At 34.8% G+C, this 24,158-nt stretch overlaps 1 protein-coding gene, 1 non-coding gene and 1 pseudogene across 2 annotated transcripts; 2 read left to right on the plus strand and 1 right to left on the minus strand.

Annotated features, from left to right (window-relative positions):
* The first annotated feature begins 11,230 nt into the window (after nt 1-11,230).
* On the plus strand, nt 11,231-16,162 carry LOC113337360 (oligoribonuclease-like). The gene is made up of 8 exons (XM_026583062.1): nt 11,231-11,460; nt 13,046-13,204; nt 14,288-14,364; nt 14,585-14,666; nt 14,771-14,826; nt 15,013-15,099; nt 15,542-15,632; nt 15,848-16,162. The coding sequence occupies exons 1-8, from the start codon at nt 11,250-11,252 to the stop codon at nt 15,964-15,966; spliced, it is 882 nt and encodes a 293-aa protein (XP_026438847.1). The 5' UTR covers nt 11,231-11,249; the 3' UTR covers nt 15,967-16,162.
* A 282-nt stretch (nt 16,163-16,444) lies between these two features.
* On the minus strand, nt 16,445-16,515 carry TRNAG-GCC. Its single transcript has one exon. It is a non-coding gene; the product is annotated as a tRNA-Gly (tRNA).
* A 34-nt stretch (nt 16,516-16,549) lies between these two features.
* On the plus strand, nt 16,550-16,723 carry LOC113345325 (annotated as a pseudogene).
* The last annotated feature ends 7,435 nt before the right edge of the window (nt 16,724-24,158 follow it).

The raw sequence follows: 24,158 nt of genomic DNA on the forward strand, positions 1-24,158 counted from the left end.
TTTGCCTGCTCGGATACCAATTGAAAAAGCGGGGGTCTAACAACACCACCCAATATTTCGGTTAGCAATCTGTATGGACTAACTCCGAAATACTTTGATAGAGAATCAACTAGACAGTCAGACTCAATCTAGATAAAAGTATCTCAAGGAGTTAATATCTCTCTCTTGATTTGATTTTTACTCAAGCTAAAAACAATTGCAAGTCGTTATCAAATACAAGGAATAGGTACCAAATACCAATGTCCAAGTGTTAATCAATGAAATCAACAACCACAAGGTCGGATCTCTAATCGATTAAACTTTAACGTACAACCTGTATTATTTCAATTATAAAGATAAACAATATAATGCGGAAAATGAAATAACATAGACACCGGAAATTTTGTTAAAGAGGAAACCGCAAATGCAGAAAAACCCCGGGACCTAGTCCAGATTGAATACACATTGTATTAAGACGCTACAGACACTAGCCTACTCCAAGCTAACTTCGGAATGGACTATAGTTGAACCCCAATCAGTCTCCCACTAATTCAAGGTACAATTGTACTCCTACGCCTCTGATCCCAGCAGGATACTGCGCACTTGATTCCCTTAGAGCTTCTCCAATGGAATGTATGTGGGGGGAAAAGTCTTAATCCACATAGGATGCACAACCATATTTATAAAAAATCATCTCCAACCCATTGATGTGGGGATGAGGTGGCAAAACAAAAGGTAGACATCCTCTAGGTGAACCTCTAGTTTTAGACATTCACTTAGAGGATGTCTTCCCATCCTAGTCACACTTTGACTAATAAAAATCAACGAGAACAATAATGGAAATAATTTTAACCAATTATATGCCTACAATAAGTAAAGAAGGATGAAACAATCTAATGGGTTGGAGATAAAATTTATTTTTTTCCTAATATTTAGGATTTTATACCTAGAGGATGTATTAAAAGTGATGCCACATATGAAACATCCACATTCACCATTGGAGAAGCTCTTAGCTGATCTCACCCACAACCAAGAGTTGCTGCAACCCAAAATCGCAGACTTGATAATAAACTAATCTGTCTCACACAGAAAAGTCTATCAAAGGATAAATCTGTCTCCCACAGAAAAACCCTAGGTTTCTGTTTCGTCTTAAGATAATCCGGTCTTATATTCCCGAAGAACAACCTAGATTAATCAATCACCTCTCAACAGTCTTACTTGAATACACAAGAGGACGTCGAGAAATCACAAACAGTGAGATGAAGATGTTTGTTACTTCTTTATCTTGCCTATCAGAGAACTCTCACGATCTCAAGCCAATCAAAGATTGTACTCGTACGATAGAATATGCAAGATCAGATCACACAAAAAAGTAGTATCAGTCTGGCTTCACAATCCCAATGAAGTCTTTAAGTCGTTAACCTGGTTTTAGAGAAGAAAACCAAAGGTTAGAGGAGAATCGACTCTAGCGAGCGCACTAGTATCACACAGACGTGTGGGGATTGGTTTTTCCCAATGCTAAATGTCTCCTATATATAGTCTTCAAATAAGGATTTTTCCTTAGTTACAAAGCAATCAATATTCACTGTTAGATGAAAACCTGATTTAGATTCAAGCTAATATTTCTCAACCATTAGATCGAAAACTTAGCTTGTCACACACACTTGAGATATACGTTTACCTGGTTTGTGAAAACCGTGCCCAAACATGTACGTGTATGTTGGTTCAACATAGTAACCCAAAAGGTAAACCATATGAGCATTTCATATTAACCTTGTTATTCTTCACCATAACTAATTCAATTGACTCAAATGAACTAGTTAGAGAGTTGTTCAATTTCTATGAGATCTTATGTAACTACACAAGACACAACTGAAACAAAGATGATTTGATTCGATTGAATCGGCTCATGAACTTAATAGCCACGGTTTGCATACTGCATTCCTTACTAATTTAAATTTCATGTCCAAAGCACATCTTTAGATCATAACCCACTCAAGTACGCAAACAAGTTCGCGGATTTAAGACAACCGGCAGAGTTTTCCAAACTCAGCAGAAAATCTCGTCAAGGAGACTTCCGTCAGTTCGCGGACTGAGTTCGCGGACTAAACACACAAACGAGTTTTTGGAAAATCCCAGCAGAAATTCTCGGCAAGAGAACTTCCGTCAGTTCGCGGAATGAGTTCGCAAACTGAGTTCGCGGACTTGGCAAAGCCAATTCCTCCGGTTTCTATCAATCAACAAAGTTCGCAAACTTCGGATTAAGGAATAGGACTTATGCACATATGTATTTCCACACAATGCTTATATCCATCATTGGTTATATAGACCTAGACTCTCATTCCAACCATTGAAACATTCTTATAGGACGTTATATAGTTGTTACACTATTTCTCGTCAAAGCGATTTTCAAAGTGATTGAAACATTATGACTTTCGTCATTAGGTGAAGATAAACACGATCAAAGCGAAAATCTTTACCAACACATGATTTCGAGATATAGATAGGCGAGACATACTTTGCTCGAAATATCAAATGTGTATGATCCAGTCTATATAGCATACGACTTTTGTCTCATAAGAAGTAGGAGATAGAAGAGATAGACTTTTGAGTGATAGATAAGTTCAAGTCTCCACATACCTTTTTGTTGATGAAGTTCCACGGTTCCTTGAGTAGATCTTCGTTGTTGTATGATGAATCGCCATGAAGTCCTTGAGCTCAACTATACTTTTCTATCCTAGTCCGAGACTTAACTATGTAGAATAGAAATCAAAACTCATAGTTTTGATCACTAACATTGACAAACATGCTTGAGATAGCAACGCATGCGAGGTCGACCGAGCTATGCTCTAACATCTTGTATCGGATCTTATTCTTATTGATCTTAGAGGTTTTCGTAATCTCATATCAGAAATGAGATAGATGGAAATCAAAAAGTTCTCTTCGTTTAAGACTTTGCGATTCCTCAAGATAAACATCTAAACTCTTTTTTGTTTAGAGGTGGTTATTGATATTTGCTGCTCTTCTGGAGTATATGTTTTCCGGATCTTTGAGGTTTGCTGGACTTTTTCTACTAAAAACATATTTCCAAACCTAAATTGAAACATATCAAAAAGAAAATCAAATAAGTTTGTATGTGAGAGGAAAATAGGTAATAAAAGTCTTCACTGAGGATGAAACAACTCTTAGGATGTAAAGGACGTCAACTAATAAGGGAGTGCGTAGAATCTTGCTTTCGAGATTCAAGAGAGGTAAGGAATACGACTACAACCGAATTTCTTTGAGGGTTAATTCGGTCTCAACTACATTCTGGTTCGAAGTCTGGTAATATACTAGTGTCTGTAGTTTTTTAATACAGCGTGGTGTTCAAAGTTAGACGAGGTATCGTGGTTTTTCTGCCAGTTGCAGTTTTCTCATTAATAAAGACGAAGGAGGATGCTTCTTCTTTTGTTCCTTCCTTGTGGGACAAGAAAGCCAGGAAACTTTATGGTGTATTATGTTTTTTCCTTTTTCGTATTATATTGTATATCTTTGTAATAGGAAAATCACAAGTAGTACGTGAATCAATCCAGATAGTTTAAGTCCTTAGTAATTGAGATAAAAAAAATACTCATTCTTGTTGAATTCATATCTTGAAAGATACATTGCAAATTACATACTTGTTTGAATCCGGATCCTCTTAATTCAGATACGACTAGATTGATCTTGGATACTGATTTTTGAGATCGTCCAAGAAATCTTCCACATACTCAGGAACACGGACCTTTAGTCTATGCATATTGATTGTGGAAGAAAAAATTAAATAGCGAAAACTCTATATATAATCTTATATACAAGTGTTTTTACTGTTGACTTGCTTGTGACTGTATTAGGTCTTGTCCATACAGGTTTCCGAACGAATAAGTTGGTGATGTACTTAGTAACCTCTCCTTTTCAAACTTGAAGATGTATCAGCATCAACGAACACATCATCCTTCAATTCGAGGTTAGTCACACAGACTTGACTAGCTTGTTCCATTATCATTGTTCTTTCAAGTCTTGAAAACATAACACACGAAGTATAGTTTATTTACTTGTCTCTAGTATCGGTGACTTGGTCATTTTACTATGATCAAAATATCAAGGAAAGATATACTAGTTTTTTTTAGTACAACTTGGGTATATAGAGTTACAAAGTATATTTTATCTATAGTCTTTGTAAGTAGATGTTACACTAATTGGTAACTTATTACTATTTAGTGAGTTTGAACTTCCGAAATGAATTTGATCCCTGGGATTATATATGAAGGAATATCACAAACATAATCTAAGGAAGTAGACTTGCGAAATTCCATTTGGTAGTAAAAAGAGAGCTCAAGACCGATCTCTATGTATGACCTATCCTTGGAAAGGACTGATCCCATAACCGAATTTGATTAGGAACCGGGATGAAATGAAACCCATTTAGTTAAAAACTACTACAACAAGAAAATAACGTGAATATTATAGATTTTTTTTCCTAAGCCCCGCAAAACCAGTTTTTCCTCTTCTTAGTTTCCTTTCTCTAACTAAAAGAATCAAAAATTTATTTCAGACGAACCCAAAAGTATTCCTAAATCGGAATTGTGGCACATGAGTTGTTTGTTTGTTTTCGATAAAAAAATTGATCCTAACGGGTTTCAAATTTGGCACATTAGTTGTTTTTTTCTTATCGATAAAAAATTTGATGCTAACGAGTTGTGAACTATGTCATTAAAGTCATCACCCAATAATTTTAGCATATATTAAACTATAGTGATATATCTACGAAACATGCATTATATGTTATGAAAGATTTTAAAGTTATCACCCAATAACTATGTCATTAAATCTTATAAAAGTCACAAAACGAATCAAATAACTAATCATTACGAAAACTATTAGAGGGGTAAGGAGATACCAAATTACATATGGGATACCAATCTACTGGATCTAATGAATATGCTTTCTATGCATTGCCAAAAAAGTGCAGGAAAAGAATTTCAAAAAATCTTTAAGTGCGCATTTTTTTATCATTTTGTAAATACAAACAATTTCATAGTGACGATTGAAAAACAAAAGCTAAAGCGCCACCGCATATTGAAAAGAACCCTACTTTCTGAATTGAAATTATGAGAAAATATGTAAAGGTTTTATTAACGGAATGCAGATGTGATGTGTGATGTATCACCATTTATTTCTAAGCTAGTGCAACAAAAAATACTTGCGTAATAATGCTCGATCTTTATGCCTATGGGACTATTCCAAAAATTTAGGATGAAGTATAAGTGATATTACCAAGAAGTTTTCCTATGAGGAAAATCAAATCTCAATCTAGATGTATTTACATTAAGAAAATTTTTGCAGGTATAAGTTCAGGAACTGAATGGTAACTTCGATGCAAATGGAAGGACAAAGAAATAAGTAAATACTACAGTAACCAATGCACTATTACCCATTTGATTTAAAATATAATCCAGTGTATCGTCTTTATAAAAAAGAAAGAAAAAATCTACTTATTTTTTACATTTGGGTGGTAAAAAAGAGTGCCAAAAGGGACAATATATGTTAACGATCGGTCATTTGGGTGGTAAAACTTTAATCTGTAAAACATATGCAGAGGTGAAATTTAAGTTCTATTTCTCATACATATCATCCAAATTATCTTCAAACACACATTAAAACACATAAACAGTCTTAAAACATTAATCTTAAGTAGTTATGTCTCTAAGTCTCTTACTCACAGATACATGAAAAGAAACACAAGCAAATGCTAAAAAAAGTAAGAAACTTCGAAACACTAAGTATGATAAGTATATGTCACTCTCCTCTCCAGTGTCTGACTCTCTTGTCTTCATTCTTTTTCGATTTCCATCTTTGCATTATAACAAGTCAACATTCAGATAAGATACACAACTACATAAGTAATAATAATAGGAACTAAGAAGAAGAAATGTCTTGCCATTGGCTGGTTTTTCAAACATTTTTGCAATTGCCTATATTAAGATTAAACACAGAGTAAGTTACCAAAGAAATGAAAAAAACATTCATAACTGTCAACAGTAAATACTAAAAAGCATTCATATTAATCACATCAAGAATCCAAACCAAACTGAGTAATTAAGATCAAATACTGTTCAAGAACGTTATTTACCAACCAGCTTCAATTTCAATTTAAGTTACAAACTAACATGTGATCATTCCGACAAAACTCATCATTCAAAACCAAACTGAGTAATTAAGATTATTTAACCTATGCATAGCCAATCAATGGAGTAGCAAGGTTTACGATATACATACTTTAGTAACCATCAGTTGTTGATAAAAAAAGTTACTAATATAACTTTTGATATAAAATTGATGCGTAAATCAGGGCACGTCAAACACCCTTAAATTGCAACAGCAGCTAGCTAAAATATGATATGAATACTCTAACTTAACAGCAACAATACAATAATCTAAACTTGGTACACTACCAAACATCTGAATCATGTGAATTTAATATACTTTGTCATGGAATGAATATTCAAAAGATGAAAAAGGAGGATTGAGCTGAAATTAACCTTATTCCTTGGCCCTTACTCCTAGCAAGTGTTTTTCGTGCAATTTCTTCTTCTTCACTGACAAGTCTTGCAATCTCCTTGTTCCGGAAAAGGTGACTTAGTAGATATACATCACCATGAAACTGGAAAAGACACAATTGAAAAACTTAATTAGATACACTCCTAGAGAATCAGAGTATCAGGCTACTATACTGTGCAAGTTGACATCAATTATAACTCCATTGGCATGGGTAATCAACATGATTAATGTTCAACAACCTATGGTTTTCAGTAAAATTTAACCAATAAAGAGAAAACCCAACTTCAATCATCATCTAAATGATTCAATTCAATAAATAATAACCAGTAAATTTCATCAAACAAAAACAATAGAAACCCTAATTCAATCATCATCTGAATGATGCAATTCAATCAATAATAACCAGTAAATTCAACAAGTTTAGCCTATGATTGAGAAGAAAACCCAAATTTTGAAACAGCAACAGAAACCCTAATTTGGAATTTCTAATTTCAAAACCCTAATAAATTTTAATTTCATATAAACTCATACAAATTCATCACTCTATATCATCATATTCTATCAACAAAACCCAAAACAAACATAACCGCAATACTAAATAACTTTCTGCACAGAGAGAGAGATTGGTACCAGCGTAATTTAGGGTATAACTTAATCCATTACACCCTCGATCTTTCACGCCAAGTTTAAGAAATAACGTTGCAGAAGATGACTAACTCCTGATGATATTAGCTGCTAAAACGAAAAAAAGAGAAAGATTGGTTTGTTGCAGAGATTCAGTGGAGAGGGGGTGAGAAGAGAAGAAAAAAAGAAAAACGAAATGAGTTCTCTTCGGTCTTCTCAAGTCCCCGACTAGTAGAGTCTTAGGTATAGGAAAATTACAAGTACACCCCTATTATATCGGATATCGGATATTAAGCAAATAGAGATAGCCTAATCCGATATGTTAAGGAAGAAATATCCGAGAACATATCCGATCTGATATCCGAAATCCGGTAAAACGGATAAAATCCTATAGGATCTCGAATAATCGGAAATGGATTCCGGATATCAGACAGATATTGACTGGCCTATGTATATGATCATTTGAATTTGATTGACTCAGAGAGAGTTATGAAGCTGGTTGGTAGTTTTAGGAGTTATAAGTTAATGTGGTGGAATAGTCTTCAATCACGACGTAAAAAGAAAAAGGGATGACGAAGATTACTGATTGAGAGGATATGGTTCTTAAGTTGCATCATAGGTTTATACCGTATTCCTATACAAGGGATACTTATATGAAACTACTTGATTTTAAGTAGACGGATGGTATGATGAGTGTGGGAATATACACTGAGGTTTTTGAGAAGTTGTGTTACGAAGATGATATTAAAGACACTGAAGAACATATAGTGTGTTGTTATATTAGGTCATATACAATTTTGTTTATTTGGGCGAATTTAGGATTCGTTAAGCTCGGCAGACACAATGTATTATAGAAAAAACAACTTTTTGGTATTTCAATCTTAATTTAGTGTTTTAGGGGTAAATTGGAGTGTTAGATGCAGTTTAATATTTAAGTTAAAGATTGATTTTTCTAATAATCATTAAAGTTGCTCATTTGTGAATTTTGTGCGAGAATAAATGGTTTGTTGAGAAACAATCCTTTAACACTTACTTTTCACTTGTAGACATTGTCTTGTGGATACACTTCCAAGTGTTGCGAATCACAAATTTACAAGTTCAACAGGTGTTACTAAATCATGTAGAGCATGTTTAAACTACAAAAGAAAACAAAGATATTTACCTGCAATTAGTTATATATATGCTAATAAAAGAAATATGTTGTTAATGTGTTTTATTAAAAACTTTTTTTTTTATCATGAAACAATTAGAATTTGTCAAGATAAACTCTAAGCATGACACATGGAAAAATCTTTCCAATTAAATTAGCAGAATGAATTAGTGGGTCAACAACTTAAGGCACTTCTACTATATTAGCTAGGCACAAAAAAATTAAGAGGGTCACAAAGTCAAAATACTGTTGTTATTTATGGTCCTGAAAGGAGAATTCCTGACGCGCAATATTCAATAACTTGATGTACTTATTTAAACAAAAAAAAACACGAAGTTCCTATCTCAGAAATAAGACTTCTTCAAAGCAGTAACAATCTTAGCTAGCTCTTGACCGTAAGTCAAATGAATAATCACCAACATACCAATTATCAATGAATGAATAAATAATAGAAAAAGATACAATGGCTGCTACAGCTACAAGCGTTATGAAAAAAAGAGAGTCAATATCATTACTTACAAAACTATGAAAAATCAATAAATATAAATGAAAATAAGAAAGAAAAACAACCCACAATATTTTCTTTTTTGTGTTGATGTATATTTAGTTGTTATTGCATATATGAGTAGTGCCTAATGTACACTTTCCTAGCTTTATAGAAGCTAAAATCTTCATAAAGTCAACAAGAAATCTCCTCAAACATAATCTAGACAAAATAATTTGAAAAGATAAGGGTACTAAGTACGTCACAAATTCTTTTGCAAAAATTTATATATCAGACACACTCTGTGTAATTGTTCAATATTCACAAATATTAAAGATTATCTAGACAAGGGCATCTTGGATATAATCTAAAAACCCAACTAAGGGATTATGGAATTGATCCAAGATATGATTAACGTAGGAGTGCAGTTATTTTAATTACTTTAAGAAATTAATTCACATGTTATAACATTGTTTAGTTGAACTCACCAAGCGTTGTTATGTCAAATTTGGTTAAAGTATAGTTTCATATCTCAGATCGCCTGATTTGATTACTTAGTCAACTTCATTAGGTTAGTCTAGGAACGAAGAAATGTTGAGACTTATTCCGGTTACTCACGAAGACTTGAAGACGCATTGAAGACAACGAGGAAATCATCCTTTAGTTCGAGATTTTTAACTACAAACTTGACTTGTTTCATTTCTATCTTTTAATTTTTAAGTACATATATTCATTCAAAAAATAACATACGAAGTTAAGTTTGTTTTACAATGACTTTAGTATTGGTTAATTGGTCATTATATATAGATCAATATATCATTTAGGAATGATAAACTAGTTGTTTATTTTTCTGACTCTGCAGGTAGGTGCGAGTTTTTTTGTCAGAATCGCCAATCATGAGGGAGAACTTGTCCAGTGGAATGATTTTTGTGGAGATGGTGTTTCAAGGAAAAATACCACATGTGACTACTTCATCTAATTTTAACGAGGATGGAATAGCTAGAGTCACACCATTCCTTAACTTCCGTAAAGCTTATGGTTACTCTTTCACTTAACCATTTTTTTATTTTACTTCTTATTACACAAACACACATACACGATATGAAAAATAAAATAAATTAAGTGATGATTGTCGTCCCAGTCGCAGATGTCTAAACATATATTCTCCCTTTCTTTTTTGTAAAGTCGATACACTGGATTATCTTTTAAATCAAATGGGCTACAGTGCATTGGTTACTGTAGTATTGACTTATTTCTTTGGTCTTCCATTTGCATCGAAGTTACCATTCACTTCCTGAGTTGTACCTGCAAAATTTTTCTTCCTGGAAATATCTAGATTGTGATATGATTTTCCTCATAGGAAAACTTCTTGGTAGTATCACTTTCTTCATCCTAAATTTCTGGAACAGTCCCATAGGCATAAAGATCTAGTATGCTTATGCAAGTCCTTTTTGTTGCACTAGCTTAGAAACATATGGTGATACATGACACTTCATATCTGCATTCCGTTTATAAAACTTTTACACATTTTCTCATAATTATGATCCAGAAAGTAGGGTTCTTTTCAATATGCAGTGGCGCTTTAGCTTTTGTTTTTTTAATCGTCACTATGAAATTGTTTGTATTTTAAAAATGACAAAAAAAATGCGTACTTAAAGATTCGTTGAAATTTTTTTCCTACATTTTTTGGCAATGCATAAAAGCATATTCATCTGATCCACTAAATTGGTATCCCTTATGTGATTTGGTATCTCCTAACCCCTCTAATAGTCTTGGTAATGACTAGTTATTTAATTCGCTTTATGACTTTTATAAGATTTTTAAATACATCTTATGGAGTTACTTTTGAACTTAATAAAATTGATAAATCAAAATTTGATTTGTGAACACAATTTTAGAGTGAATCTCAAAATAGTTTCTTTTTATGAAAATGATGTTTGTTTTTTGCTTTGGTACGAGAAGCAGAAATCAATCCCACTCCAAGAAATCAGAAGCAAAAAGATTACTTTACAAAATTTTTGTTTTTTTGCTTCTAAAAATCGATATAATTCTTAACTTTTTACTTCAAGATGTCAATTTTGTTTCAAAAAGAAGGTGCATTCGACACCCTCTTCCGGCTTATGTTTCTAGTATCCCAAACACGGTAAAAACAATTATTTTCACTTCTTCATTTATGAAAACCACGTTTGCTTCTGGTCTCCACGCAAGCTATCAAACACTTTGGCATAGAATTAAATTAAAATCGCCAAACTATCCAATGGCCTCCCCCGTTGACCTAACACAGAAATTAACATAATCAACGACCAAAATTCACCCAACCGATCATCTTCCATATATAGACATAACAGCACGTGTCAAACCCCCACACCAGCGATAGAACCTTAACTCAACCTCTATGCACCACAATATCATCATCCTTCCCAGTATATAATAATGGCGTTATTTTTGCCTTGCTCCTCCAATTCGCTAGTGACAACCAATAATTCAAACAAGAAGAAGACTCAAAACAACCCAGAATCTAGAGCAGCAGCAGCAACTCAAGTAGCAGCAGCAGCAATGAGTACCGATGGACTTTCAAATGCTTTTTCTGTACTCGATTTAGATGTTGATGATCATCAATCTCAAACACCAATAATCACTACAGGTTCATAATTCCTTAAACCCCCTTTTCTTTAATTTCTTCGATTGTGCTTTTTCTGTGATAAAATTGAAATTTTCCTTAAACCCTAATTTTTTTTTTAATTAGAATTTGCAAAGAATTAGGAAAGTTGACTTGGGTAGTTTGATTCTGACCGTCTTCTATATCCAGTCTTTGTCTGGAATTAGGAATCATAAACCGACTTCTATAAATAGTCTAGAGGCCCTTTGTGTGCTGTGTATAAATAGCTTAAGAATTGGGTTCCCATAACAATTGGGTTCCAAGAACATATAAAAAAGAACAAGAAAGAAAGTTGTAGAGGTTTGTTTGAGAGAGAATGTTTAAGATGGACCAGAATAGTGGGTTTGTGCAATCTGATATGGAGAATGAAGTACACCTAATAGAATTTGAGGAATTGCCTGCATTTCCAGAGGATTGGACAGATCCTGACAACTATTTGGATTGGATCGGTCGTGTTAAACATGTACTTGATTATTCGAAGGTGATTGACTCAGAGAGAGTTAGCATAGTGGTTGGTACTTTTAGTGGTTATTCATTAATGTGGTGGAACAGTTTTCAATTACGACGTGAAAGGGAAGGTATGGCGAGGATTACTGATTGGGTGGATATGGTTCGTGAATTGCATAATAGGTTTGTACCGGTTTCGTATAAATCGGATACTTATCAGAAGCTACTTGAGTTTAAGCAGACAGAGAGTATGAGTGTGAAACAATATACTGAGATTTTTGAGAATTTGTGTTACAGAGCTGATATAAAAGATAATGAAAAACAGAAAGTGTGTCGGTACATTAGTGGGCTAAGGGAGACGATTAAATGTGATTTTCCGATAAGAGATTTTGTTACGGACATGAATGAAGCTATACACATTGCTTTGGAATATGAAACGGTATAGAACTTTTACCATAGAGGGTAATCAACATAAAATAGAGTATCAACTTAATGAAGACTGAAGAGTAACAACATAGTGATGCGGAATCTATGGGAGTTGTTGATGAGGGGGAATATGTGAGAGTTGTTCATGAAGAATGAAGACATTTTTTTTTCTTTCCAGTTTATTCTCTTGATTTTTTCTTAGGTCAGATATGTTGGATTTTCTTTTATGTTGGGATTGTATAATGCTTTAGTAACATAACTAAAAGCTCTATTTAACTAAGGAAAAAAACTTTGTTTCAATAACAATTTTACATTTTCAAGTACCCGTGTTTACCAATTTGAGTCCACTGGGTGAACTTGTATTCTTTTACTAGTTATAGCCCTTCAATCAGGGCATGCGGAAACGCAACATGGTGTATTGCTGATTTGGTTATGTATTCTGGCTGGGTGGCATTTTTATTTCCTTAAGCCTTTCAAATTTTTATTTCCAATTTTTTGTACCAGAACTTAGGTCCTTTCCTACGTGAATGGCACTCCACTAGAATTAATTGTGGTAACTTTCGCACACACTTGTATGAGTCCTCTGTGTCTGTGTTTATGTCATGTCATAGTGAAATAGTTGATTATTATCTAAGAATTTTACTGATATGTACTATTAGTGTCCTCTATTGACAAAGCAGTTTCTTTGATTCATCAGATAAGATTTCAAGGAAAGGTAAAAAGCCAAGTGAGACGACAGTTGTAAAAGAAGACACGAAACCAAGTATAAAACCTGATACACTGGGCCTGCGAAGCCATCCAACAACTTCCGAAGAATACAGGATGCCACTTGTTTGGATCGACTTGGAAATGACAGGTAGGTGGCTAATCTTTATGCATGTTTAACACCTTTTGCCACAAGATTTAGATAGTTTAATTGCATGCCTCAAAGATTTTTATTTGAGAACTATTTTCATGCAAACTAAAGACTTATCCTTTTATATACGTAGCATTGATAATAAATATGTTTGATATGCTTACGCTAATACTTGATAACAAACTTCCGTCCCTGAATGTATTTATTTGAGCCTAGAGGTAAGACGTTTTTGTGAAGATGCACTTATTCTTCCTTTCACTGGCCCCTTGTTGAGGCTTTGCTTTTGTGTCATCTTATCACTCTTGTGTCTTCTGTGTCATCTTCGCCTACAACCTTTTCTGTATCTATCTTCGTTTCCCTAGTTTCCTTCATTAGGTTTCGTGTAACATCCCATGGTGTTTCCCCCGGACCCTCTCTATTAATTCTACCCAAGTATCTTTTTCTCCAACCAGATTTTAAAGGCTCATCCTATTAATGACTTGAAGCCTTGAACTCCACTTGTGTGATTTTTCTTCAAAGCCTGTCCCAAGCCAGGATAAAGGAGGAGGGTTCGTGATTGGCATGGAAAGCAACGGTAAAAACCACAGCCGTAGCTCTATGAAAATAGGGTCGTGATAGGCGTTGCGAGCCAGCAATAGACCAAAAGAGAACGAGAGCAGTACCACTCGTGTACCTTTGTTTGGTTGAAAACCTGCCATTTCCTTATAGAAGGGCAAGAGAAGTACCAAGATGGGTGACCGCTTGGGAAGTCCTCTTGTTTCCATTCCTGCCCCCCTTTGTGTGGGACGGAAGGCTTAGAAGAAGAATGATCCTATTAATGACTTGATCTCATAGGATACCATTTCAAAATAATTTCCAAGTGGACCTTCTAACTGCAAGCCACTGCCACACAAAGTACATATGTATTTTAAACGTGTTTCCCGTGTTAATTGGACAACTATGGCACCAAAGGCATGGTACTTGTGGCTCTGTTTACGTGTAACTTAAACTCAAGTAACACTGACAACAGAAAATTTGTTATTATTACATTTTGTGATAGTATTTTAGTTTTGTTCTTATTCTTACAAATTTGTTACTTTGTAGGTCTGAGTATTGAAATTGATCGGATCCTGGAAATAGCTTGTATCATTACTGATGGAAATCTGGAAAAATCTGTGGAGGTCAGTTGATTCCCGTTTCCAGCAGAGTTTTCTTTATTTATCTCACATTTCTTATTACATCTTCTTGTTTACTGTTTTCTAATCTCGTTGGTGTGCAAATGATGTTTAATTGCTTCTGGTTATATGTTCGGGTATTAGTGGATCATCGCAGCATGATCAAGTGACGAGCTTTTTGTACTGATCTCTTCTTTTTCCCCACTCTTTTTTTCTGTCCTTGTAGGGTCCTGATTTGGTAATTAATCAGACCAAGGAGTGTCTAGATAATATGGGGGAGTGGTGCAAAGAGCATCATGCAGCTAGTGGTATGCAGCTTACAAACATTTAAATATTTCTGTGGTGCAGTTATTTTCAGTTAATTGTGTGTCCTGTGGTGTTACCTGGGAATTGATAAATTTCTTTCTTTTAGGGTTGACTGATAGAGTTCTAAACAGTACAATAACAGAAAGAGAAGCTGAAAAACAGGTATTCTCTCTCGGGCTTTTTCTTACAATTTTCGCCGCCCTTCAGTTTTTCTTGTACAGATATATAAGTGTTTTTGGTTATCCCAGAATCGTATCTTCGTTATGTTTTCGATTTCTAAATTCTAAATTCTAACGCTCAATCTGCTCCTCGTTGACAATTTCTCTTTCATTGGATATTGGTTTGTAGGTTATGGAATTTGTGAAAAAACACGTGGGATATAATTCAGCTCTACTAGCTGGGAACTCGATTTATGTGGATTTCCAATATTTGAAGGTATTTCTTTTATGCTGTTCAATGTTGTACTTGGTGCAAGTATTTAACAGTTTGATTCCTGTTTTCATTCGTCTGTGTTACCTTCTGGTGGCAAGAGTGACCTTGCAACCCACTAATATTTGCTTATCATTTTTAGTAACTAAACCTGGTGTTTAGTAGGGTTAATGGGAACAATAACATTGAGTCCAAAGATGCTGAGATCTCCGAAACCCAATTACCTCCTGAAACTGCAACTTCAAAGAGATCTTTAGCAGTTTCTAGCTTTAAACCTGATTTTGTAATCCAATTTCCTGCAAAGGAGCTGATCCACTAAGCAATGGAGTTAGTTGTTCAGAACCGAAATTGAAACCAAAGAATAGACAGAAATACATGCCTGAATTACAATATTTTATTTTTATTTATTAAAAGCGGCCATTAAATTTATTTCTCTCTTTCTCGACAGAAATACATGCCTGAATTGGCGAGTCTTTTCTCCCATGTAGTTGTTGATGTTAGCAGTGTGAAGGCCCTATGTTGCCGGTGGTTCCCAAGAGGTAATGTTTTATGTTTCTCTCATTGTTTACGGAGCTGTATCATGTTCCAGCAAAGATCAGTATATGCTCTTGTACCCCTGATCCCCTTGATATTTCATCATTTTGTAGGTGATAGATAACCTGACTTCGATCCTTGTACTTCATTCTATATTGTCAGATGCAGTATATAGGCAAGAACCAGACCTACTAATTGTAGAATCCTGTTGTTTGTGCAGATAACAAGAAGGCTCCTTCCAAGGAAAACAAACATCGAGCAATGGATGACATTAGAGAAAGCATCAGGGAGCTCAGATACTACAAGCAAAATATATTTAAGGCCAGGTCAAAAAAGTGATGTGAACTGTATTATAACGATGTGTTTGAGTACATTGTAACTTCCTTGTACTTTTAAGTTGTAAGCCTCTTGATCTAAAACTTCGATTGCTAGTCATGATTTTGGCACACGCAAGAATCACAGAGCCGTGTTCGGCTTGCAAAAATGTTGGCAACCAGAAATGGGGTATACATGAGTATTACTTAGATTTTGAACACTGTCCACCAATTTGTGTCCGATATTTTAAAAAGTCTCGAATTGTTTGTATTAATTTTGAGAAAAATTAGTACAGGCCATGGGGCAGTTGCCCTCATAACCTGAGACTTTAACAACAAGGAAGTACTGATGTGATCAACGTGACTTTGAAACCAAATGAGGACAAGTTTATAAGGTTTGAATCTCATTAGTCCTCCTTGGTTGGCAAGCGCAGAAAGAAACGGTCAGATCTACCTAAGAGCAATTAAAATCAATTAAAACGAGCCAGAAAAAAAAAACAAAATGCACCAGCCGGAATTCGAACCCGGGTCTGTACCGTGGCAGGGTACTATTCTACCACTAGACCACTGGTGCTCAAGTTGGGACTTGCTCAAATTGTTTCGATCTATAACAGATGAGGAACGAGATACTACGGGTGACCAAGAAGGTCCATGGCCTAGGTTAGTTACCTCCATTGCACATTAAAGGAGGGGTGCTCGCCTAAGATCTCCCCAATGACAATGAGGGAGAGTCTGCGCCATAATATTGTTTCGGAGGAGGTATCCGTCCGTGCAATCCCCTGCAGCTAATTTTTTTTTTGTATGCCTTTTGCCAAAGAAACGCAATGGAAACTGCTTCGTCCCCCATGCAGTATTGAGCTGAGCCATCTGGAATACAATATTGGATCCTAGCAACTTTAAATCTCAGTTGAAGGTGAAGGTTTAGTTCTTGATGTACGCAGGCAGTTGTGGGGAAATAAAAGAGAAACCCAACAATTATCAAAGCAAAACTTTTCGTTTCTAGCTAATTGACTACTTCTCCTCTACGGAATTAAAAATCATCAAACCAACACTGATATTTGTCAAAACGTGCCCATGTTCAATACTACTGCGCAATCTGAGAAACAGGTAAAGATGTATTGATTAATATTATTCTTACAAGAGGAATGATTGACTATTTATTGACCAATCATGCTATAGTGTTATTACACACACAGACTACTCACACACACACAATTACATGGACAGGTCAAGTCAATTAAGGTTGACTTGACAACCATAAACTGTTTATCTAATACACCCCCTCAAACTGTTAAGGGATAAACTACACAGTTTGATAAAAAACTGAAAAGCAGAAAACTGCAAACTAAAGAGACATAGACTGAAGAGACAACATCAGAGAAAACGCAGTAGCAGAGTAGCAACAACTGTTACTAAAGAACCAGCATCAGAGAAGAATAATAGCAGCAACTATAACTGGTGCAGTGAAGCAGCAACAGAAGCAAATGAAGCAGAAACTGTAGCAGTGAAGCAACAACAGAAACCATACACTGTTTATCTAATAGACTAAGTAACTGCAGAAGCACTAGCTGAAGAAGAAACTACAAAGACACTAGTTGAAGTAGACTGTTGAGCTGTAGGCATCAAGGAATGTAAAAGCCTGGAAAATGTAGGAAATCAAAGACCTTTGGTAAAAATGTCTTCTATCTGCTCTTCACTTGAGATATGCTGCAACTGTAAAAAACCAATATCCACTAATTCTCTCACAGTGTGATACTGTATCTCTATGTGTTTAGTCCTGGCATGTAAAACAGGATTAGAAGCCAGTGACAATGCACTTGTATTATCACAAAGAAGCAATGTTGGAGTGGAAACAATAATATGCAATTCAGACAATAAATCAACAAGCCACTTTAATTCTGTAGAAGCTACAGACAAGCATTTGTACACAGCTTCAGCTGAAGACTTAGAAACAGTTGGTTGTTTCTTAGAAGACCAAGAAACCAAATTTGACCCCAAAAATACAGCATATCCTGAGGTTGATCTTCTAGTATCTGGACAACCTGCCAAATCTGAATCTGTATATGCCTTTAAATGCTTCAAACTATCTCTTCTCAAAGTAATGTCTAGAGCAATAGTACCTTTTAAGTATCTCAAAATTCTTTTAACTAACTAAAAATGAATATCCGTTGGTGAATGCATGAATTGTGATACATAATTCACACCAAAACAAATATCAGGTCTAGTAATTGTCAAATATTGCAAGCTTCCTACAATAGTTCTAAACTCAGTTGCATCTTGAAGTTTGATACCATCATGAATGGATACTCTTGCTCCCTTAGTTACTGGAGTATGACAAGGCTTACAATCAATCATATTAGCCTTGGATAAAAAATCAAGAGTATGCTTCTTTGAGTCAAAACAATATAATCATTGTCCCTTAAAGCCTCAATACCCAGAAAATACCCCAAATCACCAAGTTCTTTCATAGCAAACTCTTTCTTAAGAGAAACAATCAGGGCATCAATCAATTGAGGAGAGCTTCCAGTTAATAAAATATCATCCACATAAAGTAATAAAACAAGTATTCCATGTTGAGAAGTAAACACAAACATAGAGTTGTCAGAAATTGCCTTTTTAAAACCATAAGAAAGAAGAAAAGAGCTAAACCTGTGAAACCAAACTCTTGGTGCTTGTTTCAGTCCTTATAGACTTTTCTTAAGATGACAAACATAGTTTGATGGATAATCAGGATTTATAAAACCTTGAGGCTGAGCCATGTATACATCCTCATCTAAATACCCACGCAAAAAAACATTACTCACATCCAACTGCCTTATTTGCTAATTATATGTTATGACCATGCACAAAACAACTCTCACAGTAGTAGATTTAACTACAGGACTAAAGGTTTCATTAAAGTCAATACCATCCTGCTTAGCCACTAGTCTTGATTTGCACCTATCAACTGTTCCATCTGATTTTCTTTTAACCCTGTATACCCATTTAGAACCTAAAATGTTCATATGAGGTTCTGGAGCAACATAATTCCAAGTATCATTATCCATTAGAGCACCATATTCATCCTTCATTGACAAGTTCCACTTAGGAACATTCATGGCTTCTTTAAAAGTTTTTGGCTCGGTAACTGTAGTTAATAAAGAAGCAAAGGATGAGGAAATAGGGTATTTAATGGATATATGAGAGACATGATCTGGAAAAATCTTTGACTTAGAAATGCCTTTTTGAGCTCTAGTGACCATAGTGGTGGAAGAAGGAACACTATCTGAAGAGGAAGATTGTTGAATAGGCAAAACCGATGTAGATGCATGCTGAGATTTAGAGTAGTAAAAAGTGTTTTCATCAAAAATGACATTGCGAGAAATATATGTTTTTCTGGTAAGAGGATTATAGCATTTATACCCCTTGTGTAGAGTACTATATCCAATAAAGACACACTTAACTGATTTTTAGAAGAGAGTTTATCTGCTCTAAGATGTGTCAAATGAGGATAACAGATATAACCAAAAGTTCTTAAAAAAGAATAATCTGGAGCAGAACCAAAAAGATCTTCAAAAGGAGACTTGAAATGTAAAATTTTTGCTGGAGTTCTATTGATGAGATATGTAACAGTCAAAAAAGCATCATACCACATTTCTTTTGGACAAGAAGCATTAAACAAAAGGGTATTACCCATTTCAGTAATATGTCTATGCTTCTTCTCAGCTAGACCATTTTGCTCTGGTGTTTTTGTACAAGAAATTCTGACAAGAATACCACTCTGTTCAAGAATAAGTTTAAAAGTACCTTTTACTAACTCAACATCACCATCTACTTGAAAAGAAACAATTTTTGTAGAAAACTGATTTTCAGTATGAGTTTTAAAATGAACAAAGCATTTAGATGCATCAGACTCCAGTTCCATTGGATAGATCTAATTGAACCTACTATAATCATCTATGAAAACAATGTAGTACCTATAACCATGTAATGAAGGAACCGTAGGACCCCAAACATCACAATGGATTAAAAACAATGGTTTTGTTGCATGAGAGTCTGACAAGTGAAAAGGAAGTCTTTTGCTTTTAGCAAGCTGACATGGATCACATAAAGAAACAGAATGAGGAGTAGTTAAAACAATTTGTTTGGATGAGTGAAGCTTTTGAATGATATTGCTAGATGGATGACCCAATCTGTTATGCCACACATGAGAAGGAGCATGAACAGTAGCAGACAAAGCAATAGTAGGAATAGAAAAAAGAATAGAATATTGGATTGGGTAAAAATTATTAACCAAAGTACCATGAGCAAGTAAAACATGTGTAGTAAGATATCTAATCTCATATGATGTAGGATTTAACTTGAAGTAGCAATGATTATCCTTTGTAAACTTAGCAATGGATAGAAGATTATGCTTCATGGCTGGCACTAGTGAAACAGTGTTTAAGCTAAATTTAGTTGTAGGTGTTTGAATACTAGAATTTCCAGTAGAAGTAATCATAAGAGACTTACCATTGCCCACTTGCACTTGCTCCTTTCCGTGATAGCTAGAAGTATTTTGCAAAAGAGTGTCATCACCAGTCATATGAGCTGTGGCACCAGAATCAGCAAGCCATGATGGAGTTGTGGAAGTAGATGGACCAGAATAAACCATATCTTCACCCATTGAAGTAAAAGCTGATTGTTGAGCTAAATTTGCTGTTACATTGCCAATATTTGCACTTGAACCATTAGTTGGTGGATAATATCTGAAATGACATCTACTAGCACAGTGTCCTTTCTTTCTGCAAATTTGACACTCTACTTGAGAGTAATCCCTTTTAACATTACCAGCACTAGAATTACCTTCATGAGAAGCAGTAGGTCTAAAATTTGAACTGTTCCTGTTATAATTGGTATTAGAAAAATTACCAGAATTCTTGTTATTATATCCATTACCTGAGCCTGTGTTCTTAGCTTTACTACTGCTAGTACCAGAATTCATATTTCTTGAATAAAGAGCTGAAGACCCTTGAGCAGCAAAAACCAAAGTAGAGTCTTGATGTTGAGAAACAAGCCGTTGCTCATGATTTAACAGTCTAGGCTTCAACTCTGCAAAAGTAAATGGTACTTCTCTATTTTGTGCTGAAATCACAAAATTATCATACTCTCTCCCCAAACCATTAAGCACATACATAACCAAATCAGACTCAGAAACCCTTTCTCCAATGGCAGCCAATGAATCAGCTATAGTCTTCAAATTTTGCAAATACACAAGAACAGTAAGATTACCCTTCTTCATACTAAACAACTAATTTCTCAATAAACTTTTGCGAGCCATGAATTGATTTCGAAAACTAACTTCAAGAAAAGACCAAATTTCTCTAGCAGTTGATAAACCCAGTACATCACCAGATACAAAAGGTGTAAAGGTAGCTTTCAAACAACTCATAACAAAAGAATCCACCTTTTTCCAATACAACCATTGAGGATTCAAAATTGAATTGTCATTAACAACATTATACTTAGAAGGTTCCCTTATATCACCACCCATACAGATCGGTTGAAATCAGAATAGACTCAAATTGGTCACGCCAGAATAAAAAAATTGATGAATCAAGTTTTGAGGAAACAAAGTTTGCAATATTAGAAAATGGTAAAGAAAAATTGAGGGTGTCACCATCTTGAGCAGCGAAAGTCGTATCCATTCTTCTTTTTCTTTGATAAGTAATAACGGACATATAGAGAAAAAACCAAAGAATTTGATGATGATAAATCAAGAAACTGAACTGCAGATCTTGAATATTGTTTTGATTTGAAGATCTTGACCTAAAAACTAGGTAAAGATTATGTTTGATAAAAGCTATAGAATCACAAAAAATTGTATGACAAAAGATGTCGATGATTCAAAGGATCTGCTAAAAAGATTGTATGTAAAAGATTATTTGCAGAGATTTTTTTTTTTAAGTTTTTAGGATTGTAGGATCGTTCCCACATCGTACTGTAGTGTTATTACACACACAGACTACTCACACACACAATTACAGGGACAGGTCAAGTCAACTAAGGTTGACTTGACAACCATACACTGTTTATCTAATACAATCTGCTGAGTTTCTTTCATGTTGATTCTTAATCACTCATGATTTGAGACAACTCTCCTCCTTTTTCGGTGCTTTGCATAATCATGGGCATTATGGCTGTGATCTACAAATAACATGGGTGTTCCTCTCTGCGTGCCCCTAAGCAAAATTCTCTTAAACACAATCTTAAAAATATATTTCCTTTTTATTGCGTTTGTGTCCTTTTTGGCAGGCATCTGACACGAAAAATATATTATCTTAAACTCTTAATATTTCACTCCTCCTTCCATTTGCATTCCATTTTTGCTGCTTAGAACTGTGAATCAGAGTGATTCCATTTGCATTATTTTAGACTTGTGGTTCTCCTGTCAAAAACAATATTCGTTCTTTTGTAAAATGAACATAAATTACCTGGAGCTTTAGAATTCTCTCTAATTTATGATAGAAGGGAAAATAGATATGCATATGCATTTGCACATATCTAGAAATTTTTATTGACGGATTAAACGTTACATTCAGTACGAAAAGAAGTTTTGATAATATTTCTTCAAAGCATTGCAACTGTGACTGGTTGAACGGAACATGGCAACTGAAAGCCTCTCTATTCTTGGATTCACCATTACACTGTGCTCGATACTTGGACAGGCACCATTGCTCGGAATTACGGAAACCAAAAAATGCATACCAATGAGAAACAGGATCAAAAACTTGTAAAAAAAACAGAAAATGGGCTATATAGCCAAAATGACATTTTTGCTGGGTTCAATGGACGGGTAGAAATTCAGCCTGGGTCATATGGCAGAGCATCTTTTTAATGGGAACAGACTAAATTACCCTTTCTATCACGCTATTTAATATCGTTTCTCAACATTCTTCTCGTCTTCTCCATCGCCTCCACAAAAACTAGATCTGAAAAAACTATTAGAAGCTCTCTTTCTCCATCAGCTTCTGCACCTCATCTACTCCATTACCAATCAACAAGTATCGTCATCTTCTTTCTACGCCATCTCCAATATCAAACCAGTAACATCATATTCCTCTACCATCTCTATCTCCTCCACAATCACCAACACCACCATCGACATCATCAACTTTATCCAACAAACACCATCATAGGTACCAGCAACACCACCATCAAAATAGGTTTTCTGTTTGCGTAATTTAATTAAATTTCTCAAATTAGGGTTTTATGTTAATTCGATTTCAGAAGATAAGAAATGAAGACTATGCTCAAATTGGTAAGTTTCTTAACCTTAATTGTGTTTTGATTGCAATTGATTTCAAATTTGTTCATCTTAATTAGATGAAACTGATTTTATCCTGTGTTAGATTTAGTTGAACAGACATGGCGAAATTGAGTTTCATCTTATACTAAATTGGGTTTAATTTGCTTTCACCCATTTTAAACTATGATTTTGAATTCGGTATCATTCATTTTGAACAAGGATGAAATTGGGTTTTATCCTATACTAAATTGGGTTTAATTTGCTTTCACCCATTTTAAACTAGGATGAAACCGGTTTCATCTATAGGTAGGATGAATCTATGATTTTTGAATTCGGTATCATTCATTTTAAACAAGGATGAAATTGGGTTTCATCCTATGCTAAATTGGGTTGAATTTGCTTTCACCCATTTTAAACTAGGATGAAACCGGTTTCATCTATAGGTAGGATGAATCTATGATTTTTGAATTCGGTATCACTCATTTTAAACAAGGATGAAATTGGGTTTCATCCTATACTAAATTGGGTTGAATTTGGTTTCACCCATTTTAAACTAGGATGCAACTAGTTTCATCCTATACTAGTTTACTCTGTTTTTTGCTCTGTTTGAGGTTACTCTGTTTTTTGCTCTGTTTGAGGTTACTCCGTTTGAGGTTATTGATGGTTGTTGGAGGAGAAGATGTTCATGGTTTTATTGGGTTTGGTTTGAATTGGTGTTTGGTTGAGACAATTTTAGCTGGGTGGTGGTGGTGGTGGTGGTGGTGGTCTGATGTTGCTAAGAAGATGTGAAATTAAGGGTTTTACAGGCATGCAATGGTGGTGATTTGAGCTGAGATTGCAATGGTGGATTTGAGCTGAAAAATTCACGGATATGTTGAAACAGAGTACTCTGTTTTTTGCTGTACTCTGTTTTTTTTCCAATTATTGTATGGAATATCCACGTACTCTGT

The sequence above is a fragment of the Papaver somniferum genome, chromosome 1 (assembly GCF_003573695.1).
Source record: "Papaver somniferum cultivar HN1 chromosome 1, ASM357369v1, whole genome shotgun sequence".
NCBI lineage: Eukaryota > Viridiplantae > Streptophyta > Magnoliopsida > Ranunculales > Papaveraceae > Papaver > Papaver somniferum.